General features: G+C 61.1%; 1 protein-coding gene across 1 annotated transcript; it reads left to right on the forward strand.

Annotated features, from left to right (window-relative positions):
* Nucleotides 1-3,811: 3,811 nt before the first annotated feature.
* Nucleotides 3,812-10,261, forward strand: BARHL1 (BarH like homeobox 1). The gene is made up of 3 exons (XM_019641755.1): nucleotides 3,812-4,301; nucleotides 8,086-8,308; nucleotides 10,000-10,261. The coding sequence occupies exons 1-3, from the start codon at nucleotides 3,836-3,838 to the stop codon at nucleotides 10,259-10,261; spliced, it is 951 nt and encodes a 316-aa protein (XP_019497300.1). The 5' UTR covers nucleotides 3,812-3,835.
* The last annotated feature ends 896 nt before the right edge of the window (nucleotides 10,262-11,157 follow it).

Here is an 11,157-nt window from a genome sequence, read left to right on the forward strand (position 1 = left end):
AGCAGGGCCAGGGTCCAGGCCTTCCGAGGACTCAGGCAGCTCCACGCAGCTGCCCTTCCGGTCCCTGGAGAAGAGCTTAGGCTCCTTCTGTGTGTGTGTGTGTGTGTGTGTGTGTGTGTGTGTGTGTGTGTGTGTGTGTGTGTGAACTTTCTAGGGCTTTAGGTCCATCAAGAGGCTGAAGGTTTTAAAGAGCAATTTCAAAGGACTGGAGGGGCAGGGTCTAGAATTTGAAGCGAGAGTTTCCAAGAAAAAAGGGGAGGCTGGGGAGGAGGAGTCCTGAAAGGGGGCCTGGGTGCTGGGGTGGCGGTTCTGGGCCCTCGGTTCAGACCGAGTGGTTCTGGGAGCCTGATCCCGGAAGTGCCCTTGTCACACTAGTCACACCCATTCCCTTTCTTTCCCTTGAGGCCCCCAAGCCCCTCCTCCAGGCCTGGCTTCCTCCCTGGGGAGGGGCCAAGATAGCCAAGGGCAGGGGGCTGAGGCTGGGGAGGGGGCACAGGTCTGCCTCCTGCTGTGTAAATGGAGGTGAGAAGGTGTGTGACTTGCCAAGGTTCACACCCAGCTTTGCTGGACCTGAAGCCTAGGACCCTCCAGAACCAACCAGGCTCCTTTCTCAAAGGAGGGGGTGGCTCTCCCACCCAGGGTCCCCTGGATGACTAGTAAACTGCCAATTCCTGGGCTGCTCTCAACTAAACAGGAGCCCAGGTGAGCACACACAAACCTCTCAGGCTGTGGACAAGCTGAGATGCAAGAACTATGCAGATGACGGAGAAAAGAGAAAGGAGGCATGTGGTGCAGCTGGAAATCCCCAAACAGGAATCACGCCGCGTTCGTTAGTGAGAGAGGACTGGGCCTCCAATAAATTCCAAATAAAACAAACAGCATAGTATGTTCAGTATATTGTAACAATATAAACCCCCCCATCCAACCCACCCACACCCCACCCCCCCACACACGCACCCGCTTGGCTCTGATCCCCGCGCAGCGCTCTGCACCGCCCGAGGCTTTGCTTTCGCTGGGTCCGGGATCCAAACTCACGCCTAAAACCCCGCAGGCCAGAAAAGGCTGCGCTGCCAGATTCACGTCCGCCCAGGGCCCGGGCGCCCGGGACTCGCCCGCGGGCAGAGCAGGTCACGGACTTTCCCGCGGCCTGGCGGGTCCCACGGACCCTGGCCCGGAGCGTCACGGCCTCTCACAGGCCCTGAAGGGGAGTCCCGTTGACCCAAGTTGGGACCTCGGGTGTTCCGGAGATCAAGTTTCCCCGGAGGGGACGACGCAGGCCCGGGGCTTGAGAAGCAGGGGTGCGCTGAGAGGGCGGAGAGGGGCACGGGGTCCCCGGAGGCGCTCAGCGGGAACGACGCCCACGCCGGAGGCCGGCAGGGCAGGGTCCCCCAGGTTTACGCGCCCCTCCCCCCTTCCGCCAAACGAAGACGAACTGCGGGCCGGGCTCGGGCGCTGCGCGAGGCGCCCCCTCCAGCCGCCGCCGAGCCAGGGCGGGGGCCTGTCGGCTCCAGGCCCCTCGGCGCCGGCCCTCCCGCCTCACCGACAGCTTGCAGCCGAGCCGGGCCCGCCGTCCCCGGGGAGCCGCCCGTCCTCGCCCCCAACTCCGCCGGCGGCGGGGCCGCTTCCAATCTGCCGGCGGGCGCAGGGGGAGAGCGTGGGGAGCCGGCGCGAGGCCACCGCCGACTTAGCCCCGGGGGGGAAGCGAGTTTCTGCTCCGCCGGGCCGCGCGGGACTTGCCCCGGCCGGGTCTCGGGTTTGGGGGGGATACCGGCGCCTCACTTTCCGCTGCGGTCTCGGACGCTGAACTCGACGCGGGGACCGGGTCGTGTTCTAGGGGCCCGTGGGGAGGAGAACAGAAGCGCGCGGGCCCCCCTCGGAAGTCCTGGGCTCCGTCCGGGCTTGGGGCTGGCGAAGGGCGCCTCGGGGACCCGGGCAGGACTCAAGGCCCGCGGGCTCCGCGCCTCCCGCCCTTTGACCGCTGGCCCGGATCGCGATCCCGGGGGTCATGTCAAGAGGGTTCAGGCCCGGGACGCGCTGGGCCCGGGAACCGGAGGCCGACCCTCCCAAGACGCGGGACTAGACCGTGGCGGAGTGGGGAGGGCAAGGGGGCGCGTTATTCGCGATGAAAAGACCGCGTTTCCAGAGCCGCCTTGAAAACACATCCCAGGGCGAGCTCCGGCTCTGCGTGTACAAGAAGCCGTCTGCAGACGTCTACACTCGCCCTGGAAGCTCTTGCGCGTTCCCGTTCATAGGAACGAAAACACCGATCCCCGAGTCCGCGCCACAGGAGGGGCTACAGGCAGGGTAGGGGGCCCTGCCTTCTTTTCTTTGTGCGTTGTGCCGCCTCCCTTGGGCCACACGAATTTCTCGAGGTCCCCCCGACGTCCCAGACACGATCTTCCCACGTTCTCCACCCTCGTCCCATAGTGAAGCCATTATTTTGGCCCCTTCTCGGGACAGACAGCAGGCTTTCCCCACCCCTGCCAGGCCGCAGGGTGCCAGGAGGGCAGACACAGGGCTGCACAGCGTCCTACACGCGAAATATCTAGAACCACACGGGCACGCTCGAAAACAATGCAACTTAAATTAAAATCTCGTCCCCACACCAGGACCGGGCTTCTCCGTACGCACACTTCTTGCTCTGCTGGGTTTAGTCCCTTTCTGTTGCTGGAGGAGGAAGAAAACGGGGGTGGTGGAGAAAAATGATCTATGAGAGCCTCGCGGACGAATAACTTGAATAATTGTGGGAAAGGGTCGGGGGAAAACTTAAAAAACCTCACATCGCAACCCACCGGCAGAGGCAACCGGCTCCGGACCCCTCCCCGCCAGCCCGTCCCCCCCTCAGCTAATCACCCTCATTAGGAGCCTCATCACCGGCCTAATGAAAGCAAACCGTGTGGAAATCGCCGGTAAACAGTTGGGTCTGTGCTGTAATTAATTCAGTGTCTCTTTTAATCAAACTGAAAGGGAATCGGGCAGCGGCTTGCGGAGCTGTGACATCACCCCCAAAATCGGCCAGAGCCAATCAGCGTTATCACTCCGGGGACACGTGGGCGAGTCTCCTTTAAAAAAAAACACACACACAACATAACGAAAAAAAAAAGAAACAAACAAAAAAAAACCCAGCCCCAAAGTAAAAGTGACACAAGTTCATTTTTTAAAGGAAGGGGGGGAGGCGAAGGCGCGCGCGGAGGACCGGCTGAGAGCTGCAACCGCGGAGCAGGGAGGCGCTGTCCGCGGTGCTGACGGGCCCCCGGAGCGGAGGGAGAGCGGAGAGAGAAGCTCCACGGCCAGGTGGAGCGTCATGCGCCGCGGGCCGCCGCCGCTATCCGCGGTGCTGACGCCGCCAGGTGCGCTTCGTTCCGCAGGCTGGTAGCCGGCTGCTATCCGCGGTGTTGACCCCGCTGCCTTCGGCCACCGCTCGCCTGGAGGGAGCGTGCGGTTTGGATTTTTAAAAAGCCGTTCTTTATTTAGATCCCAACATCCTCGCATCTCTTCTGTGCCAAAGGAGCGCTCAGGCCGTCCGTCTCCCCCTTGGCTCTCCCCAACTTGGCGCACCCTCCCTCCCATTCCTCCCTGACACTCCCACCACCCCCCCTCGGCTCGACTGCTCGGCGCGATGCTGCAGAAGACGCGCTGAGCCCTTTTGGATCTAATGCGCAGAGGAGGTTGGCCCAGCGCTCCTGGGCTCCCCCAAGGCTGAACTTCGTCCAAGGTGCCCGCAGGCTCCCTGCCCGCCTTCCCCATGCCAGCCCGCAGCTAGGGGCAGGGGCAGCGGCGGCTGGGGTTGGGGGTGGGTGGGGAGCTTTTGGGGAGGACAGGTCGCAGCTTGGCTATGGAAGGCTCCAATGGCTTTGGGATCGACTCCATCCTCTCCCACCGTGCGGGCAGCCCCGCCCTTCCCAAGGGGGACCCCTTGCTTGGGGACTGCCGCTCACCCCTGGAGCTGAGTCCGCGCTCCGAGAGCAGCAGCGACTGCTCTTCACCAGCTTCACCAGGAAGGGACTGTCTGGAGACAGGTGCCCCGCGGCCTGGAGGGGCATCGGGCCCAGGTTTGGACTCCCACCTGCAGCCTGGGCAGCTCTCGGCCCCAGCCCAGTCACGCACGGTGACCTCCTCCTTTCTGATCAGGGACATCCTTGCCGACTGCAAACCACTCGCGGCCTGTGCACCCTATTCTAGCAGCGGGCAGCCTGCCGCCCCTGAGCCGGGGGGCCGTCTTACAGCCAAGGCCGGGGAGGACTTTAGAGACAAGCTGGACAAAAGTGGCAGCAACGCCTCGTCAGACTCTGAGTATAAAGGTAAGAAAATGGGAGCTGAAAACTTGGGGGGTGCAATATTTCTAAACACTGGCATTAAAACTTGAGTGTGCACACGCGGGGGATATGCACATGCTTGCTCAGAGCTCCCCCAAGGCTCAGGCTGAGCAGTGGGTCTTGTCTGAACCTTTCAGCCGTCCCCATGGCTAAGCTTTTGAGCAACAAAGAGTCCAATGGAGACAGTGTGGAGAGGAATACTGTGTGCCCAGGAGAGATTTCCCCCAAAATGCACAAAGGAAACTTTCTGAACTTCAGCTGGGTCCACCCTTCCAGGGGTGTTGGTGGGCAGGAATAAGTTCCTTCCTGTCTGGCCAGTGGCTAACTGAGAAAAGACCTTGCGGAAATAACGGGAGACCCTAAGGGTTCTGTTTGAATGCCCTGTTATGAGTGAAAACCTAGGAGGAAATTTCAGCTGGAGCTCTGAGAACAGTCAGAATTTTCCACCCTTTAATCTGAATTTTCAGAGGGGAGGAGAAACTGGTCTTTCCTCTCATTGGGCCCAGTGCGATCTGGACCCTGGGACTCATACAAAAGAAATGCTCCGATTCAAAGTAGAAACAGCAGGCAGGCAGCCGGCTGGAGGCAGGGTCACAGGTCTGGTAGAGAGACCCTGCACCCACACCCATGGTTCTCACTGAGTTTGATTTTTAAGTGCATTGAGCAGTCAATTTCAGGTTGTGTGGGACCCAGGGGTTCCTGAGTAACCAGCCCCATCCCTGTATCGGTCGTTGCCCCTTTGCTTGCCTTTCCACCCCTGGTGAACCTTTCCATCGTTGTTCCCGTTTCATCCTGTCTTAATCAGGAAGCTGAGATCGAGATTAAGAGGAAAGGGGAAAGTGAGGAAACAAGGAAGGAAGGAAGGAAGGAAGGAAGGAAGGGAAGAAGGGAAGAAGGGAAGAAGGCATCCCCTAATTTTATTTCTTGCCTCCCCCACCCCCACCCCCACCCACGTTGTCCAGGCCAGAGGCACTGGCAGGAGGCAGCAGGGGAAGGAGGTCAAGGCTTTGAGGGGGAGCCCAGTGTCCTGTCCAGCAGAAAGCCAGGGGCTGGCAGAGGCTGTTCAGAGCTCTTTCAGCCTTGTAATTAATTCCCGAATCCTTTTTCCCTGAGACAAAACTTCCCTATAAAGGCAACTGCTTTATTGTCTTGGGGCCCTGCACCTCCTGGCCCCTATTTGTACTGTCTTCACAGAAATTTAGGAAGGCTCATTTAACACTCTCCTTCCGACCAAGAATTCGTTTGTGGACACCCCTGGCCTGAAATGGAAACTCATTTGGGGGCCACTCCGCATCTCACTGCCGACTGCTTCCCCCGCACACCACCGGCCGGCCGCCACCTTCAGCTTTGCTGGGCCAGCCGAGCCTAGAAAACGGGCCGGCTGAGCTCCAGCCCCCAGGAAGGAGGTTCAGGCGCAGTGGCCCGGCGACCCCTGCTTCTCCCCCTGGGGGCTGTTTACAGAGGCAAAGAAAACTTGCCCTGGAGAAAGACAGGCATAGAAGGGCGAGGAAAGCAACGTAAATATCTATGTATAACGTGGTTGTATTATTTGTAATTCTTAACAACACACCCCAGCTTTGTGGTTAAAGTGAGAGGCAAGACTCCCCAACACTGGATGCTAATGGCTGCTGCTGGCGGTGGTGAGAGAGCTTGGCTCACCTCCTTTCGTTTCTTTGCCCGTAGGTGGGATTTTGAGGAGAGGTTTCATTTAAGATAATTGGAATATCAATTTCCTTCTCCTGTCCCTGACGATATCTGATGGAGGAGGTGAGGAGGGCCGGCTGTCCCCGAATCGCTTAAATAGGTTTAAGGGCCGAGGGAGGTGGAAGGTCTCCCCTACTCCCACCCCCAGGCACTGCCGCCTTTGCACCTACAAAGCACGGGGGTGAGAAAGGGTATGGGGACATCCACCGCGGGAGTCAATGTCTGGATGTTTCTCAAACGCGGCGGCGACTTTTTCAGGGCTGAGTTCAGAAGCCTGGCCAAGAGTCAGACACACCGAGCCAGCCTGGTGGGCACCTTCCCATCCACCTTCCAAGCTAAGGGTCATTTTCTCCAAGGAGGGCATGGAGGGACGGTCAGCTCACCCCAAGTTTCTGGTATCAAAAGCTCCTCAAGAGGAGCGAAAGCCTTTGAAGTCAGGCGGTCTGCGGCGACCCTCGATGCTGCAGACAACTGACCGCTAAGGAACCAAAGAGGCGCTTTGCTCTGAGCAGGCGCGTTGCTGGGTCTCGAACTCTGGGGCGCTGCGCAGCGGCCTCCAGACTAGGGTCTGCGGCCCCACCGGGTGAGCCTGTTCTGGAGGCTGAGCGCCCCAGCCTCGCATCTGACGGCTCCAGGCTGCGCTGGGGAGAGATTCGAGAAAAGCCCCCGCTATTCCTGACACCGCACCTCAACACGCCTCCCTCCCTCCGCCCCCGCCTCAGACCTCAGTCCCGGGAAGTGGGGATTTTCACAGTCAGTTCCCACAATTAGGTCAAATTTGTAAGGTTTCCACAATATCAAATTTGAGGTTCAGATCATTGTTTCCTTGCACTTGGTTAAACTTTACCTGCCGGCATGGACAGAACTCACCTCCCCCATCCTAACACACCTCCTGAGCTGGCCAGGCCCCTAGGGGCCGAGCCCAGGAGGGCTGGTTTCTCCCCAGAAGCGCTCTCCCTGCTAGCCCGCCTCGGCCGCAAACCGCTGCCTTTCCGCTTGAAAAGTGTCAGTCCCTAGTGGTTCAATTAACCGGATTATTGTTTCCTACAGAGAGAAATCAGCTCGCATTCAGCTGAACCCTGGCACTGCAAACGCCACTCACAATGAAACTCACCATAAAGGAAAACAGAATAAGCTTAGGGAAGCCCCAGCCCCAGCCGCCAACTTGGGGGAAGTGGTCTCTGATTATATCGTGGCTTCAGGGGGAGGAGGGGGGCGGTCACTGAGCCTGTTCCATCAAGTGCGCTTCGGTGCAGTCAACCCCGATGGAAAGTGTTTGGGGAAAAAAACCCACCTTGCCCGGTGCCATCGCTGGGCCTCAGGAGTGGGGCCCCAGATGGGGTATCGCGACCACCACGCGGAGATAGTGGGAACCACAGCGGGTCCCGGATGGACAAGGAAACAGGCCTCAGCGATGCGCGCATCCAGGGCAAACGCGGGGCTTGTTTTTCCAAGGGCTTCGTGCTCCCACATCGGGCGCAGGGGATTCGCCCTCGCGTGTGGCCTTTCCCGCTGCGCACTGTTGTTGTAGCTTAAAAATTGGGGAAACCATTATTATAGATTCGCACCCATATAGTGGCCAGGCAATACAGTTATTGGTTCTTCAGGACAATGATTCGTTATGGGGTGAACAGCTTTTTGTCCCTCCACGCGGGTTTTTCTCCCGAGACTCCAGCCCTCAGCTTTCTCTCTTCCCGGGCCCGGACGTGGCCAGAGAATCCGGGCGCAGATGCAGGGCACAGGCCCGCACGCCGGAGCACACACCCGCGCGGCCCACCCGCTGGAATCCCTGGGTCCCCTCCCCCCGCACATGCACTCGGTTGCTCCGTTTATTCCTCCGCGGAGTGCGGCGGAGAGAAAACGGCTTGAGCTCTCTGGCTTTGGGTTATTTCTCTTGGGGTGTCAGTCCTCCTCGTTCAGGGGGGCTCCCTGAGGCTTTGCGGCGCTTGAGTGCTGCGGGGCCACAGCCTCCAGGAGCCGCGTTTACACGACCGCGAAGGGCCAGCGGCCGCTGGGGCGGGAGGGCGGCCAGACCGGGCCTTGACGCGCCGCTGTGTCTCCGCAGTGAAGGAGGAGGGCGACCGCGAGATCTCCAGCTCGCGGGACAGCCCCCCGGTGCGCCTGAAAAAGCCACGCAAGGCACGCACCGCCTTCACCGACCATCAGCTGGCGCAGCTGGAGCGCAGCTTCGAGCGGCAGAAGTACCTGAGCGTGCAGGACCGCATGGAGCTCGCCGCCTCGCTCAACCTCACCGACACGCAGGTCAAGACCTGGTACCAGAACCGCAGGTGAGGCCGGACTGCGGGATGGGGGGCGGAAAGGGGCCCGCCTCCTCTCCTAGGTGCCCCTCCGTGGGACAAGTCCACGGCCTGACGCTAAGGCCTCTGAGCTTTCCTTATTCTGCAATAGTGGGGAAACTGAGGCCCTGAGGAGCGAAGGCCTTGCCCAAAGTGCACAGTGAGGGAGACAGGACTACGCCCGGTCTCCGGTGCCCAGTCACCCCGCTATAGGACAAGTGGACAAGCAGACATACGGGCCGCTCTACCCAGGCCCTGCGATCCCAACCCAGCAGCTCTAGCCCAAGTCCTGAGGCCTCTGAGTTCTCCCAGTGGAAGCCCCAGGCCCCGGAAGGGGTGGTGGCCTGTCTCCAGGATGTCCTCTTGGGGAGGACTAGTGGCCAGCTCCGGGGCTGATGTGGCCCCAGTCCAGGCAGCTGCTGGGGAGTGTGGTGGGGAAGGGCTCGGAGCTCTCCCCGCAGCCTCTTCTGGCCTCCTCAGCCTTTCTAGTACTGAAACCGAGGCGAGAAGGGGCCCAGCCCCAGCTCCTTGGGGGCTGGGGGACTGGGAAATTGGTTTGGGGCACTGGTCTTGAACGTGGTGTTTTCTGATCTTCCTCCCTAACGCACTCACAGGACGAAGATACACATATACTCGCACTCACACACTCAATCCATAGTCAGACACTGACACGCTCACATCAACCCAACTCACACAGTCACACAAAAACATTCATACCTACAGTCACTCCCACACTTTTAGCAGAGGCCAGAACGGTGCTTTCCATAAACAAGCCTCAGAACACATCGCCCCATCAATAATAAATACCGATTACTGCTCCCGGCATCAATAATTAAGGCCAGTTACAGTAATTACACAATTATGATGATGATGAATAATTCAGGGCGGGAAACGGGGTTGGTGTGGCTGAGCTGGCCTTGGCGGGACCTCTGAGGGCTGGCCCAGCCTCCTGGGCCAGGTGCATCTGGGGGTCCGGGTCGCAGCTCTGGAAACGAGCGTGGCCTCGACTTCCTCGCGAACCCCAACCCCGGCCAACACTCCGCCGGTGGCTTCCGGAATCCTGGGCGAGGCAGCCTGCAGGGCTCGCCCCAGGCTTCGAACCTCGGTGCCGCAGAGCGTGTGTGCGCCAGTGCGTGTCTCCCCCGTTTGCCCTCTCTGGCCCACGTGTTTCTGCGGATGTGCCGCCAACTGGCGGCGGTACCTCGGCGGTGCTGGCCTCCGCCCCCCACCTCGGATGGTGCCGCTGGGAGAAACACCCGCGGCCGCGTCCACCGATCCCTGGGCTCCACCGTCCTCTCCGGGCGGATCTCACCTTCCGCAGGCCTCCCCAGGGGGCGTATGCAAAGGCGGAGCTCCAACTCCAGCTCTAAGGGCCCCCCGTCTGTGGTCCCCTGAGCAGAGAGTGCAGGGCTAGAGCCCGGGCTTCGGGGTCAGGCAGCCTGACTTAGAGCTTGGGCTCTACCACTTTCAAGACCACCTGGGGAAACGCCCGCGCCTAAGTTTTCTTACTTGTAAAATGGGGACAAGTGGCCGCGCAAGGCAGGCAGAAGCGTAAAGGCGCCCATGTGTGTAACACGTGACAACGTGCCTGGCGCCCCGTTATTAAGAAATGAGCGTGGCCCCTCTTGGCCTCCGGGCGCCACAGCCCCGACCCCGCCTTACACATTTATTTCGGTCCCTAGGACTAAATGGAAGCGACAGACGGCCGTCGGGTTGGAGCTGCTGGCGGAGGCAGGCAACTACTCGGCGCTGCAGCGGATGTTCCCGTCGCCTTACTTCTACCCGCAGAGTCTCGTTTCCAACCTGGATCCCGGCGCCGCGCTGTATCTGTACCGCGGGCCCAGCGCGCCGCCGCCCGCCCTGCAGAGACCTCTGGTGCCCCGCATCCTCATCCACGGACTCCAGGGCGCCAGCGTCCTCCCGCGCGCCGCGCAGCCTCGGTGAAGCGCCCGCCGCGCCCGGGGCCCCGCGCCCGCGCCTTCCGCCTGCCGCTGGGAGGGCGCGGGGCTCAGCACCCTTCGCCGGGGGCCCCTGTCCGGCTCTCCCTGGCGCCTCAGCCAGCGTACCCCCAAGGGCCAAATGCCAAGTCTACTGAGGCCCGGACCGCGTCTCCCTAACCGTTCTCGGCGTCCTCTCTCCCGGCCACTCCCTCCGGGGCCCACTTCCACCCGCGGATGTACATACATCACACCCTCTCCCCCCCCCCGTCGGCCCCCCGAGGCGCCTCCTTGCCCCTCTCGGGGGCAGGCGGGGGCGACCCCCACGCTGCACTCGCTCCCGCATCCCCCTCCACGCTACAGCTGTACATCAACCCCCCTCCACGCACCCCTGACCGGCGGAGGGGAGCGTGGAGCCCCCCACTCCGCGCGCCGGGGTCGGCGCAGAGCTGTACATACGGTGTGCAAAGTGTATATGAAGTTATTTATTCGTGACCCATGAGCCCGTGACCGTGTCCGTGAATCAGTGAGTCCGTGGCCTGCGCCCTCTCCCCTCTCAGGCGGGGCAGGAAGGGGCCGAGGGGCTCGCCCCCCACCCCGACCCCCGAGCCCCCACCTCCAGCCTCCGTCGGGGGCAGCCAGGCTTCTCGGGTTCTCTCTCTCTCTTTTTTAAATGTTGAAATAAACTTCTTACAAATGACGAGGCGCCTGTCCGCGCTCAGCCCTTCTTTCCTGTCCCCCCTGAAGATGCATCTCCCCCTCCTGGGGCTCCGTCTCCTTCCATCCACAAGGGAACGTGTGTCCCCCCCTCTTCCTCCCCCGATCGGGCTCCCGGGGCCTTGGGCAGGGGTCTCCCCTCCGCGGCCTCAGTCTTACCACCTCTACAGCGAGGCAAGCCCGCCG

The sequence above is a fragment of the Hipposideros armiger genome, unplaced genomic scaffold, assembly GCF_001890085.2.
Source record: "Hipposideros armiger isolate ML-2016 unplaced genomic scaffold, ASM189008v1 scaffold_3, whole genome shotgun sequence".
Taxonomy (NCBI): Eukaryota; Metazoa; Chordata; class Mammalia; order Chiroptera; family Hipposideridae; genus Hipposideros; species Hipposideros armiger.